Source organism: Psammomys obesus, unplaced genomic scaffold (assembly GCF_907164565.1).
Source record: "Psammomys obesus unplaced genomic scaffold, mPsaObe1.curated_primary_1811, whole genome shotgun sequence".
Lineage (NCBI taxonomy): Eukaryota > Metazoa > Chordata > Mammalia > Rodentia > Muridae > Psammomys > Psammomys obesus.
The window spans coordinates 21414508-21427348 of record NW_026596051.1 but is presented as its reverse complement, the minus strand read 5'-3'; the positions used below and the strand labels follow the sequence as shown (position 1 = coordinate 21427348).

General features: G+C 45.8%; 1 protein-coding gene across 2 annotated transcripts in view; it reads left to right on the top strand.

Moving 5' to 3' along the window:
• Slc2a9 (solute carrier family 2 member 9) overlaps positions 1-12841 on the top strand; it is a 140947-nt gene that overhangs the window by 113076 nt on the left and 15030 nt on the right. For both annotated transcript variants that reach the window (XM_055624176.1, XM_055624175.1), the window contains one exon: positions 11214-11341. In XM_055624176.1, coding sequence (XP_055480151.1) covers positions 11214-11341 — 128 coding nt within the window. The remainder of the gene's footprint in view (positions 1-11213; positions 11342-12841) is intronic.

Here is a 12841-nt window from a genome sequence, read left to right as displayed (position 1 = left end):
TGTTAAGAATGAAGACTTTAGGACTTAAAAAAAAATCACTCAAGATGCAAAGCACAGCACACTATTCAACACCCATTCATGCTTCCTAATTTTAAAATATCACCATGACCCTCTTGGTTATTTCTCTTCGGAACTCTTCTTGTCTCCCTGCTCCAAAATAATTGTACACACTTCCATGACTGCCAGAATAATTTCACACACAACAGGCAGCTGGAGCTAGACTTAAGTGTAGAAGTGTAGCCAAGGGCCACACTCTCCACAGGCTGCAGAAAAGAAGCCTCCACAGGCCTGCCATGCCTCTGCTGGTAGCCACCATCTACAGTGCTCCCTGGCTGTGACATGCTCCCATGGTGTTTCCCAATTCTATATCCTCATAAGGACGCCAGCCAGCAGGTGCTAGCTACCCATGACTTCATCACAGCCTCAACCTAACCTGACCATTTCTTCACAGGCCCTTCTTCCAGACAGGGCTACTGTCACAGGTAGCAGAGGTAGACATCAACACAGCCTCTGAGGACATGATTTAGCCCATGCACGTTGTAGAAGACTTTAAAACATGGCCATTCTATAAGAGAAAAATATATTCCAATTCAGTGGCTAGCTATGGCCGTAATGAACGCATTAATGTAAGAGCTAAAAGTCAGCAAGCCCTTCAGGTGGTAACTATGCTTCACCTTCAGCCAGCCTTATGATATGAGATCATACTCTTCCTACCCAGAGCTGGAGGTCATAGGACTTATCTGTGACGGCTCCAGCTGATGTGTTAGTGGATATTTGTTTAGGTAATCTCCTTTCAAAAAGGTAAGTTGATGAATATTTGGTATACAGAAAACTGTGGGGAGAACACAGGGCAATGCCATAGCCATAAATCTCTTGGCCATTGGCACATGAGATGTTTCCCGGGATGATGCCCTCTATCTATTAGTGGTGAGTGAAGCAAAGCATTGCACTGACAATAAAGTTCATTTAAATTCAAGGTCAAGCTACTGAAACGCAGGTGGTAGAGATGAATACCTCCCAGAAAGCATATTGCTTTCAGTGTTTCTTGTGAGGATTCAGAACTGTGCATGAGACCAGTTTCAGGGATTTTATACATCGTTGTGCAGTTCTTCATTTTGTCTGAAGAGTTTGCATTTCCCACCCCCTTCTGCTTCATTTCATTGCTGTAGTCAAAGGTTATCTGGGAAAGAGAAGACATGGATGAAGGGATATAGTTCCTATATAATAAGAACTCACGTGTCCTTTCCCTGCAACACTGTTGTTTTTCAGAGATATGCATGTAACAGGAAATATGATTTGCTAGAGAGGGGTATGTCCACACACTTAGTGTATTTGATTCTTCAGTTTGGAAAACAGAAGTTTGGCCCTCAGGGGTTCCAATCCCAAGAGACACCTCCATGCTACACCTGCTTCCTTCACTAATGCATTTCCTTCCAAATGTATTTTGTTGGCTTTGGGTGAATTGATCTTGACCTGACTCTTCCACTCTCATTGATTACTCCTGAGCCCTAATTCCTAGTCAAGACAAAGAGACGCCAGCCCTATTGGCCCATGACTGTGGGCTCAGAAGCAATGGTTTCTGCACTCTTACAAATTTGCTGCAACTGGGCCAAATTCCACAGGAACTTGCCTTGGCTCCCTCTGGATCTCAGTTCCCCTCTCCCTGAGGAGAAGGAGTATGGCTAGTTGAAGTGTTCTCTAGCTAAATAATCACCCCTGAAGTGCCCCTTTAGGGCTGAACCCCACCATCACCCTCAGAATGGCACCTCCACACTTCTAGAAGCAACCAGCCAGCGAAAGCCACTTCACTGAATTTGGAAGCCTGCAGACAGTGCCACCAGATCTGCCAGCTCCAGCCATGCCGTTAAAACTGCCTCCTTCCATCATCTCAGACAATCTAGAGGCTTGGCTTCATGCTCTCTGTTAGTCTGGAGCCCTTAGGCACTGTTTATCCCCACAGATGATGCCCAAAGGTTACTCCTCAAGTCAGTACAGTGCCAGCTTCATGCTCTATTTAATCGGGCGTTAAGTTGCTCTGACCAAATATTTAACATGAACAACATCGAGGAGGAAAGATTTAGTTTGGCTCAGGGTTTACAGTCACAGTCCTGAGCTCTGTGGATGCCAGGCACACTATGGGTGAGAGGTCACAGCAGTAGGACTAAGCAGAAAGAGGCTGTTCACCTCAGGGCAAATGGGAAGAGCGGCAGGGCAGGCTGAAACTAGATACATAACCTTTAAGGCACACTCACAGGGACCTACATCCTCCAGTAAGGCCCTACCTCCTAAAAAAATTATTACACACACATAGACAAACACACATACACACACATATGCATACAGAGAGAGAGAGAGAGAGGGCAAACTACTGTTTGGGGACCAAATATTCAACACATGAATTCTGTAGGAGACGTTTTATATTTAAACCATAACGTGGTCCTCTCTCATGGTGAATTGAATGGCATTCACCAAGATTCATGTCTGCTTGGAACCTTGGAATGTAACCTTTCCTGGAAATAAAACCTTTGCAAACAGTTAGTTAGGGTTCGTGGGATGCCACCAGCCTGTGGTACAAAGGAGGGCCAGGAGTCACCAGGAAGGAGTGCTCCAAAATAGCACAGAGCAGATTCTCTCCAGAGCCTTTGGCGGGAACAGAGCACTTCTCAATCCTACGCTTCGGCATCCACCTCTGGGATGACAACTTCCTGTTTTGAGTGGCCACCACTGTCTTCATTTGTTACAGCAGCCCCAGGAAAATAATCTGGCCACTGTGGTGAAAGGAGAGCACTTTGTCACCCCAGGCAGCTGTAAGCACAGGGCAGGTGGGCCTTGGAAATGAAAGACCTCCACCACCCAGTGTGACAGAAGCAGGTGGAGAAGCTGCTCCGTGAGGGCACAGGGCGCGATCCACTTGTCTGGAATATTGAGGCCCACAGAATCTCTGCAAAGGACTTTTTTTTTTTTTTTTTTTTTTTTTTTTTTTTTTTTTGAGACAGGGTTTCTCTGCCTAACCCTAGCTGCCCTGGATCTACTCTGTAGATCAGGCTGGCCTTGGTGGCCTGCTTCTGCCTTCTGAGTGCTGGGGTTAACAGTATGAGCCAACATTGCCTGGCTATTTGCCATTTTGTTGTTGTGGTTGTTTTGTTTTGTCTTTTTTCTCATCCCCCCACCAGGTTCCATCCCTAGCTTCATCTGCACACAGGCAGCGCAGATGAGGCACAACCCGAATTTGTCTGACTCTGAGCCTGTTCTTCCCTTCTCACTACTCGGTTTTCCTCCTTATCTTTCCCCGCGGCCTTAGGTGGAGTTAATTAGTGAGCTTGCTGCCTGCAACTTGAGTAGGAACACATGGCTGTGTGCTTTACTTTCTGCCAAGCTTTCTTCACAAAGGTTTGCCTTCAGGAAAAAAAAAATCACAAGCAGTTACTCTTTAAAATAGTTCTAACTTCCAGTGGCTAAGGGTGGATGATTGATTGATTGATTGGATTGGATTGGATTTTTTTTGGTTTTTTTTTTTTGTTTGTTTGTTTGTTTTTGTATGTGTGTGTGTGTTATTGTTTTGCTTTTCTTTCTTTCTTTTTTTTTTTTTTGAGACACTGTTGGTTGTCAACTTGACTACATATGGAATTAACTAAAACCAAAGTGGCTGGATACACCTCTAATAATTTTTTTTTTTTTAGTAAATCATTTGAAGTGAAAAGACTTCTAATTCAAATCTTTTGAGGTGGAAATACCCACCTTTAATCCAGGCGACAGCCTATATAAAGGACATGGAAGAAGAAAGCTTGTTTTCTTTTCCTGCTTGCTCTTGCTTTTGCTGGCAAGTCTAAGTTTAGAGTCTACTTCTTTCGGACTCTGGCATATACTGAAAACAACTTGCGATGTCCAGCCTCTCGGACTGAACACCTGCTGATTCTTGGAGATTTCATTGGTAGACAGCCACTGGCTGGACCACCTGTAAGCCATTCTAATAAAACCCCTTTACAGACAGAGATAGATAGACAGATGATAGATAGATAGATAGATAGATAGATAGATAGATAGATAGATAAATAGACAAGATCCATTCAGTAAGTTCTGATCCTCTAGAGAACCCTGACTAATACAGAACTTGGCCTTGCTGGCCTCAAACTCATGGACCTCTTGCCTCTAACTCCCTAGTTCTGGGATCTCAGGAGTGTAACACCAGGTCCTGCCAAGCCTAGAGGTTTGTTTGTTTTTTTTTTAATTTTAATTTATTATTTATTACAATTTATTAACTTTGTATCCAGGCTGTGCAAGCCTAGAGGCTTAACAGACACTTAGAAAGTTCCCAGAACTTGTTCTTACTCCTCAGAGATAATGACAACTGTGAGCTTCCAGACTTCCCACCTCAGCTGCCTTCCTCTTAACTGTGATCTGGGCTACTCCTGAAAATCCTAGCAGAGGAATTTCTTCTGATTTTCCTGTCTACATTAACATTGTCAGAATGCATCCATTTACTGTGGCTGCTGTAACAAGCTACTACAGATTGGTGGGGTCAAATAACAGAAATGAATTCACGCAGTTTTGGAAGCTAAAGGTCCAAGATCAGGATTGAGCAGGGCTACGCTCCTCTAGAAGCTCTAGGAGAGTTCTCTCTCCCCCGCTTCTCTATCCACACCCTCTCCATCCTCTCCCCCCTCCCCTCTCCTCTCCTCTCCTTCTCTCTGCTTCCCTCTTTCTTCCTATTCCCTCTCCCCTCTCTATTTTTCCCTCTTTTCTCTCTTTCCTTTCCCTTCTTCTCTTTCTCCTTTCCCCTTCTCTCTTCCCTCTCTACCTATCCCCTTCCCTTCTTCTTCTCCTCCATTCTCTTCATTCTTCCTGTGTATATCTTCCATCCCCACGGTCTCTGCTTCTGTCCTCTCATGGTGCTCTTCTCTGTGCACCAAATATCCTTCTGCCTATAAAAAGATAGCATTTAGGATTTAGGCTAATAACAAACAATGTGTTCCTTGCATAAAGACCATTGGCCTTTTCTAACAACAGAGAAGAAATCTTGTAAATCACAGAGACTACGAAAAACATCTCCAGAAGATTAGACAAGGCAGAGGGGAAGGTTGAGGGACTGAAGAAAAGGTGAGGAACTGTTACACTAAGATTCAATAGAGATAATAATCATGACATTAAAGAACTGTAAGGCCCAATTAAAACACAAAACCTATGAATCTTCCATGTAGAAGAAGGAACCAAACTATAGATGAAAGATATAGTGAACTCAGAGACTTTATAGCAGGACATTTCTCAAACTGAAGGGAAAATTAATATACAGGTACAGGAGGCATTTAGAACCCCGAACAGACATCACCCAAAAAGAACCTTTCTCTGTCACATGAAAGTTAAAATCCAGAAGTACAGAACAAAGATAGAATATAGCGAACTACAAGAGAGAAAGTAGTGAGTTACTTACAAAGACAGACTTGTAGGATGACAGCAGATTCCTGAACACAGACCCCATTGACCAGGAGAATACAGACTGATATGTTTCAAGTTCTGAAAAGTATGTTACCAATCAAGATTATTATACCTAGAAAAAGTAACCTTAAGTTCAAGGGACAAATAAAGACCTTCCTTGGCATGAATGAACTTAAGCAATTCATGTTCACCAAGCCAGCACTCCAGCACTCAAAACCATACTACATACAGAAGAGGAAGAATGTTTTACACAATCATAAGGGCTTGGGAAAGAACAAATTAAACTGAAAGGACAAATAAACAAATAAGAAATAAAAAAATAACCAAAGGTTATTTGTAAAGTCAGTAAACCAGAACATTTCTAAAATGAATAGGAGAGAAATTAACATGTGTTTTCAATAATAACTTTGAATGTAAATGGTGTAAGTCCCCAGTTAAAAGGCATAGAGTGAATGGATGGATTAAAAGCCAATTTCAACTAATTTCTATCTCTAAGAATCCTCATTGGGAAGGACACAGAAAGATAGAAAGTGAAAGGATGGAAAAAATGATATTTTGAGTAAAAGACTACTAGAACACTCTTGGTTCTGAAGAACACATTTTCAAAAAGGAATAGAAAATAAAGCTGACACAAAAATCAGTGGCTTTTCTATATATCAGTTATGATCATGCAGTGAAAGGAATCAGGAACACAACCTTATTAGCAATGACCTCAAAAACTCTAGAAGTAACCCTCGCTAAAGAGTAGAAAGACTTCTACAGTAAAAACTGTAGGCTGTGCTATGAGAAACTGAGGGAGGCACTATAAGTTGGAAAGACTTCTCATGCTCTATATCAGCTGAATTAACATTGCTTGAAAAGTCACTTCATGAAGGTCAGTCATCTTGAAGGCTCAGTGCAGTCCTCATCAAAATTATACTGGAATTCTTCCTATAAATACGAAACAACCCAACAGTTCATGTGGAAGCACAATAGCTATTAAATAGCCAAGGAAATCCTGAGTCATTTGGTGCCGTGTGTATCAACCTCTCCTTCTCAGGTGGCTGCAAAACACTATTCTCAGGGATCACTGGGAAAACTAACTTCTTAGAAAGGCACTGAAGGAAGACAGTTATTTCCATGATCACTACCATCACCATAATCATCACCAGCATGGTCACCATGATCATCATCTTTAACATAACCGTTCTGCCAGGGTCATAATGGTAGAAATGATCATTAACACTATCACTATGAACATCAACACTACCGTCACTGTGGCCACCGTCGTCATTGCCACCATCACCACCACCACCATCACTACTATCCTCATCTCCGTGATCAGCAGCAACAGCATCACCGCCTCTAGTCTTCTACTTTGGCATCTTTAATGGAAACTCAAAATCAAGGTCCAGGAAGACTCGGTGTTTGGTGAAGATCAGCTACATGGCCATAGATAGTATCTTTTTCCTCTATAATCACGTGGCAGAAGAAGGTGCTGCCTCTGGAGTCTCGGTTTTAAGCCTATTAATCTTATTCATGAGAGATTTGCCTTTATGGTGCAAGCGCCTCTCAGATTCTCACCTCTTACGGCCATTGCATTGATAACGTTAGATTTTCCATGTGCAAATGGGGGGGGGCACAATAACCCAGTCCCTAACACCACCACCACCACCATTATCATTTTTACTATTGTCGGCACCATTGGAACCACAGTTCCCATCAGCACTCTCAGCCTTACCATCATCAGCACGTTGATTGAGAGGTCCTTACATTCTGGTATGGTATTGCCTTCTTTACCTGTGCTATCTCCTTTCACAAGAAACTCAAGAGTTAGTTGAGACAGGAAGTGAGGCATTGATTGCCCTTGGTCTGCCTCAGCTTCTCTTAGAACCCCACAAGCTGAGTTGGTGGCAGAAAGAGGTAATGAGGAAGCCTCCCCTCCACTCCACAGCTTCTTTCACAGCTCTAATGAGCTAGACTCTTGTAGGCCCGAGGCATCAACATTGGCCTTGTTTTAATTTGCACCTTTCCAAATGAGAAGCAATTACATGATAATGATTCATTTCTCTAATGTGGCAAAAATCAGCTGCTAAAAAGGGTAAAAGCAACCCACTGCACTCATATTCTGACCATTGTTTTCCTGTTCCTCTGAGGAAAGGCAAAGCTAGGTGCAGGGCACTCAAAACTAACAGAGCCATTATCATCACCACACTGGGGGCAAAGAGGCCAGAATGAGGAGATTGTGTTCACTTTCTTTTTTACAGAAACACACACACATACGTGTGTGTGTGTGTGTGTGTGTGTGTGTGTGTGTGTACTCCTTTTGTCAGTTTACCCACAGGTGAAATGGGTCGTAGGAGCTGTGAGGAGACACGGATGAAAGGGCATGTGTGTCATAGCCCAGCTCAGGAAGTCCATTCCACGTCTTATCTACCACCCCTTCCGGGGCATTGGAGCAAGTGCTGACAGTCTGCCTTGTCACTGCCTTGTCCTCTCTTCCCAGTTCTTAAATTGCCACTTCTTTAGTAAGTGAGAAAGAGGCTAGAAAAGTCATGAAGCCATTTGTCTGCTTCATTAAGGAGGTTTCCATGTCTCGTCTGCATCTAAATCTGTAGAGTCCTCACACCAGGGCCAGTCATCAGGATGAGTCCTATGGAGCTTGCATTTCAAGGCAGAGAGTTACAGAATAGCCAAATAGCATGAATATAAGACTAAATTTTAAGAAGCACCAGATAGTGAAATGAAGAATGACAGAGTGATGGAAAGAGTGGGGATGGGCATCCTAACTGAGCTCACCTAGAAGCTCCTGTGCATCCTAACTGAGCTTGTCCAGAAGCTTCCATTGAGCAGGTGGAGTGCATAGGAAGGTCTGTAAACAGCCTAGAACCGAGCCCTGCAGATACCTAAATGACGAGCTTCCAGGCACAGGGGCTCCCCAGAGATATCCTACTAGATGGGTGGAGCCAGAGGGTGGGCAGAGCACTATGGGTGCACAGAAGGTAGGACCACCAGAGCCAGGGAAGAGTGATGGACAAGGAAGTTGGAGGTAGAAGGCAGTCTTGCAAGGAGAGGGAAAAAGAGGAAGGGGATCCCTGAGGCAGAGAGATAGAGGCTGAAAGAGAGGGAGCAGGTGCCACCGGCAGGGTCTTGCCTGAAGAGCCTAGCACCGCCATTCAAAATTAGGAAGGGGGCTGGGAGTGGCTTAGAAGTCACAACACCTGCCCAGCATGCACAAGTCCCTGGATTCCATCCTCAGCACTACAAAAACAAACAGACAGGAAAAATATCTTCCTGAGACTGGCCTGGAACAGGTCCAGCCCTGCAGCTGTCAGCTTGGAGTTCAGGGAACACTTTCAGCCTCCCACCCGCAGGGCTCAGCCTCCCAGTCTGGAAGGTTGACCTTGTAAAGGGCAGATGCTTGTCACAGCTAACCCGGGATGTCAGTACTGCCCAGCCGCAGAGCATGCTCTCTGGCTTCTCTAACCCTATCCCAGCCCTGTAGCACAGGCTGCATAAGCTGGGGGTTGAGGGGATACCTGGAAAGGGAAAATAAGGAGATGGAAGAAAAAGGCAGAACCTGGTCTATTCAGGCTTTCACCTATTCAGGCTTTCTGCCCTGCAACCTGCCCCACTGCCCAGCACTGGGTTTCCTTCTGAACATCCTCACTCAGCCTCAGGCTGGCTTTGAGAAAGAGTGTTTCCAAAGCTAGCTCTGCCATGGATTCCTAGAACCTCCCTTGGAGGCTCACCCTTCTGTACCCCAGTGTCCTGTCTTGTAAACTGAGTTAATGATGCACACCTAAAAAGAGTCTTAGTAGCAGGTCAATGGACTACCATAACTGCGCAGGCAGCTGCAGAGGTCAGACCACCGTAGATATCATTTCAGGTAAGATGTTTTACCTTAACTGAGAAGAATGCAGGAAAAGTCCAGTGCACTTGGGTCCCAGCCCCATCTCTGACCTGCTGCCACTTGTGGGACCCAGGATAATGTCTCTATCCCTTCATCAGTGTCTTGTCTGGGACAGATTCCCAACACACCTGTCTCTGAACACAGTTGTTAATAATACCTCCCTTATACTCTCAAATGTCTGACTGGAAGACAGATCGTTTGGCGTCTCTGCTAGTAGATGACCGTGGCAGTGCTACCCTCGAGGGTTTGGATGAGAACAAACTTAGAAGTGTGCCCTCTCACCATCAGGCAGCCTCTGGGGATTTTCACATACATCTTCACACACTGCCCTTAGCAAAGACAGGCAGAGATTTGTATACCATGACAGCCAGTCACACAGGCACCAGAGCCTCCCAGCAACAACAGCATGCTATTGAACCTGAGGGGGAAAAAATCCATTCTCCAGCCAGCTGAGTCTCAGCTCCACTAACCAACCTACTGAGCCGCTGCCCCACCCAGGTTCCCAATGAGCCCATCACCAAATGAGCCGCCTGTCCACCTGACCCATCCCTCCTTCATCAGGCTGCTCTGTTTTTCCTTGAGTATACTAATTTAGCATGTTGGGATCAGTCACACCTGGATTGCTTTCCTCTTTAAGCATTTGGGAGCTGATTAAGCTGAGCTCTCACCAGGGTGATAGGCCTTCTTAGCTGTGAGGAGGTTTCTGATGCTCTGCTGTAAAGCTCGGACAGTAGGTCGCTCTTCGTGTCACAGCAGGTGAACCTCTTGTCAACAGGGACTCAGAACAAGGCACATGTGTGTGGGCTTCCGTCTTGGGCAGAATGGGACCTGGGAAAAGCCAGAATGGGCTTCCTCAGAAAGGACTCAAAACAGAGGTTTCCTTGGGAGATTCCAGGAGACAGCGACAGTGGGTGCCAGTACACAAAACAGCAATTAAAGAGCGTCGCAGGTACATTAAGGAACGATATGGGAGCTTGTTTGGAGGCTCTAGCAGGGGAGCACAGCTGCTCATATACCCTTGATCAAAGACTGGTCTTCCTCTATTCTAAGAAGATGACTCTGTGACAGACAGGAAGCAGAGAGACAGGAAATGGTCCAAAGAGACATAATACCTATCTCCCCAGGGCTTTCCTCTAGAGAAGGCAGAACTCCATGGTGAGATAACTGAGAGAGCAGAGATGCTCACTCCATAACAGACAGGAAGGGAAGGGGGGAGAGGGAGAGAAAGAGAGAGAGAGTGGATAGCAGCAGTGTTATCTGTTCAGGGCATGCCTTCCCTCCCTCTAGCTAACACCATCAAGTGTTTAATCTGCTGATTAGGTTGGAGTCCTCCTGAACCAGTCACATCTCATGATTACATGCAGATACCTAAATGACACTAGCTAGAAAGCCAGACCTTCAACTCTGAGCCTTTTGGGTGACACTTCATATCCAAACCATAAGTATCCTAATTTGGAGACGGAGTCAAAAGTCAGGCTAACACAAACGCTGTGAACACGTGTAAGGTGTTGAGGCTGAGCAACTAGCAGGTAGCTGGAGCGCATTAAATGCTTCTTAACCCAAGACAGGTTCATAGGAACATGACCCATCTCTAAACAGATCTGTATTTCATCAATGTCTCCTGCTTTAAACTCAGCACATGCAGTACTGAGTTAGTGATGGCTCTCAGCCCAGGCCCCATGCCTCTTAGAACTAGGACAGGGAAATGTTTGTGTCTCTGGAGCTCAGACCTGAGGGCTGCTAAGGGCTCCAACCCTCCCTCATGCAGGTGCAGCTGCTCCTGCCAAGACAGCATCCTTGCTTCATGGTGGTCCAGCACCTGTCTATGGATGCATTGGTGGTGAGGTCTGTTCAGGGGTTCATTCCTGTCTCAACTCTCCCCTCACAGGTGGGATCCCATTCATCCTGACCGGAGAGTTCTTCCAGCAGTCAGAGAGGCCAGCAGCCTTTATAATTGCAGGCACAGTCAACTGGCTCTCCAACTTCGCTGTGGGGCTCCTTTTCCCCTTCATCCAGGTAAGTGTGGTGAGGAAGCCTCCAGCCATCACGTTGCCTGGGGACTCAGACATGATGAAATTCATCAGGTTGCACTCTGCCCTCATGACTTACGGATCGCTTTTGCAATGTGCTCACCACTGTGTGGGACAAATCTAGAAATTATGCAGTATGTGTTTTACACGCACTCCAAGCCTCCCAAAGAAGACACTGATTGGCTGGGAAATGCCAGCATACTCCAGAAGGAGATGCAAACTCACTGGCAACGCGACTAGTAATGCAACATGTGCACTAGTTATGTAACATGGGGTTTGCAGGGTTTGGGGCAACACAAATGTGTGGGCCCCGGCCTTTGGTTCTGGGTCCCGTGGGCTGTTGGAGGTATGGTGATCCCAGAACACTTGTTAAAGGAGTGGCACAGGAATAGAGACATGAAAAAAGTAAGGAGCAGGGTTGTCTGGGAAGTACAAAGTCCAGGCTACTGTAACAGCAGTGCAAAAGCCCCAAGGCTGGCCTGAGTAGGAAACAACATAGGGACCAAATGGCAGCAGGGTGAGGCAGCCAGGTGGCTGTGTAGAAAGTGAGCTCTTGCAGTTGTCCATAAACGAGAACATGAACGACAAGGTCTTTGCCAGGGTTCTGTACAGAGACAGGGCCCAGCAGCATTCAATCACCAGGTGAAATGTCCCTGCTCCAACACCCTGCGGTGTTCCCTGATGTCCACTGCACAGGTGAGTCCACCTGGAGAAGGTGAGCCTACATCACGCACCTCCAAAAAAGTGCCTACTATCTCTTCTCAAAGGACACTTCCTCCCTGCTGAACTGTTCTAGAAAACCGTTCAGAGCCTTTTAGTTTGCTAGGGATAGCCCCAGCATGTCCCAGAAATCCTAGTGCCAGCCAGAGTAGAAAGAAGGTACTGTCCCCAGCCCGCCATGACTTAGCACAGCTGCAGAACTATGAGGCAGCTGCTTCTCTCACAGGTGCAGACCAGTTCTTTTGTGCCACTGCATCCGAGTTTGGCTTTGTGTCCATGTCATGTCTCACAGCCCCTCACCTGGACTTACTCCTGACCCTCTTACAACAAGACCACTTAGGCCAGGGAACAGGTGGTCCACCATGGCCCAGCTCCCCTGCCTGCTTCTCTCTGTGCTGGTTTTTCCATGCGTTGCAGCCTCCTCAACCCAGCAGCTAGAAAGCAGGAGCACTGTGAAGTCTTCAAATAATCTCTGGCTGCATTTAACCAATGGCTTCCCATCTCAAGTGCTCCAAGCCTCTCCAGGGGCCACAGAATACACGAAGGGACTACACTTAGCACTCTTCTCCAGGGGTCCCTTGCCAGCTGCAGCCAGGACATACCAAGCTGGTTTTTCAATTGGCTCATACCTTCAGTGGGCTTTTTCTTTTTGCTTAAAGCTATCAGACAAAGTCTGGAGTCAGTAAAGCATCCATTACATGGAGAAATTAACTTGAAATTGCCTGTTGCCCCTCTTTTCCACTCCTTTGAAACTGAGCCTTCCCAC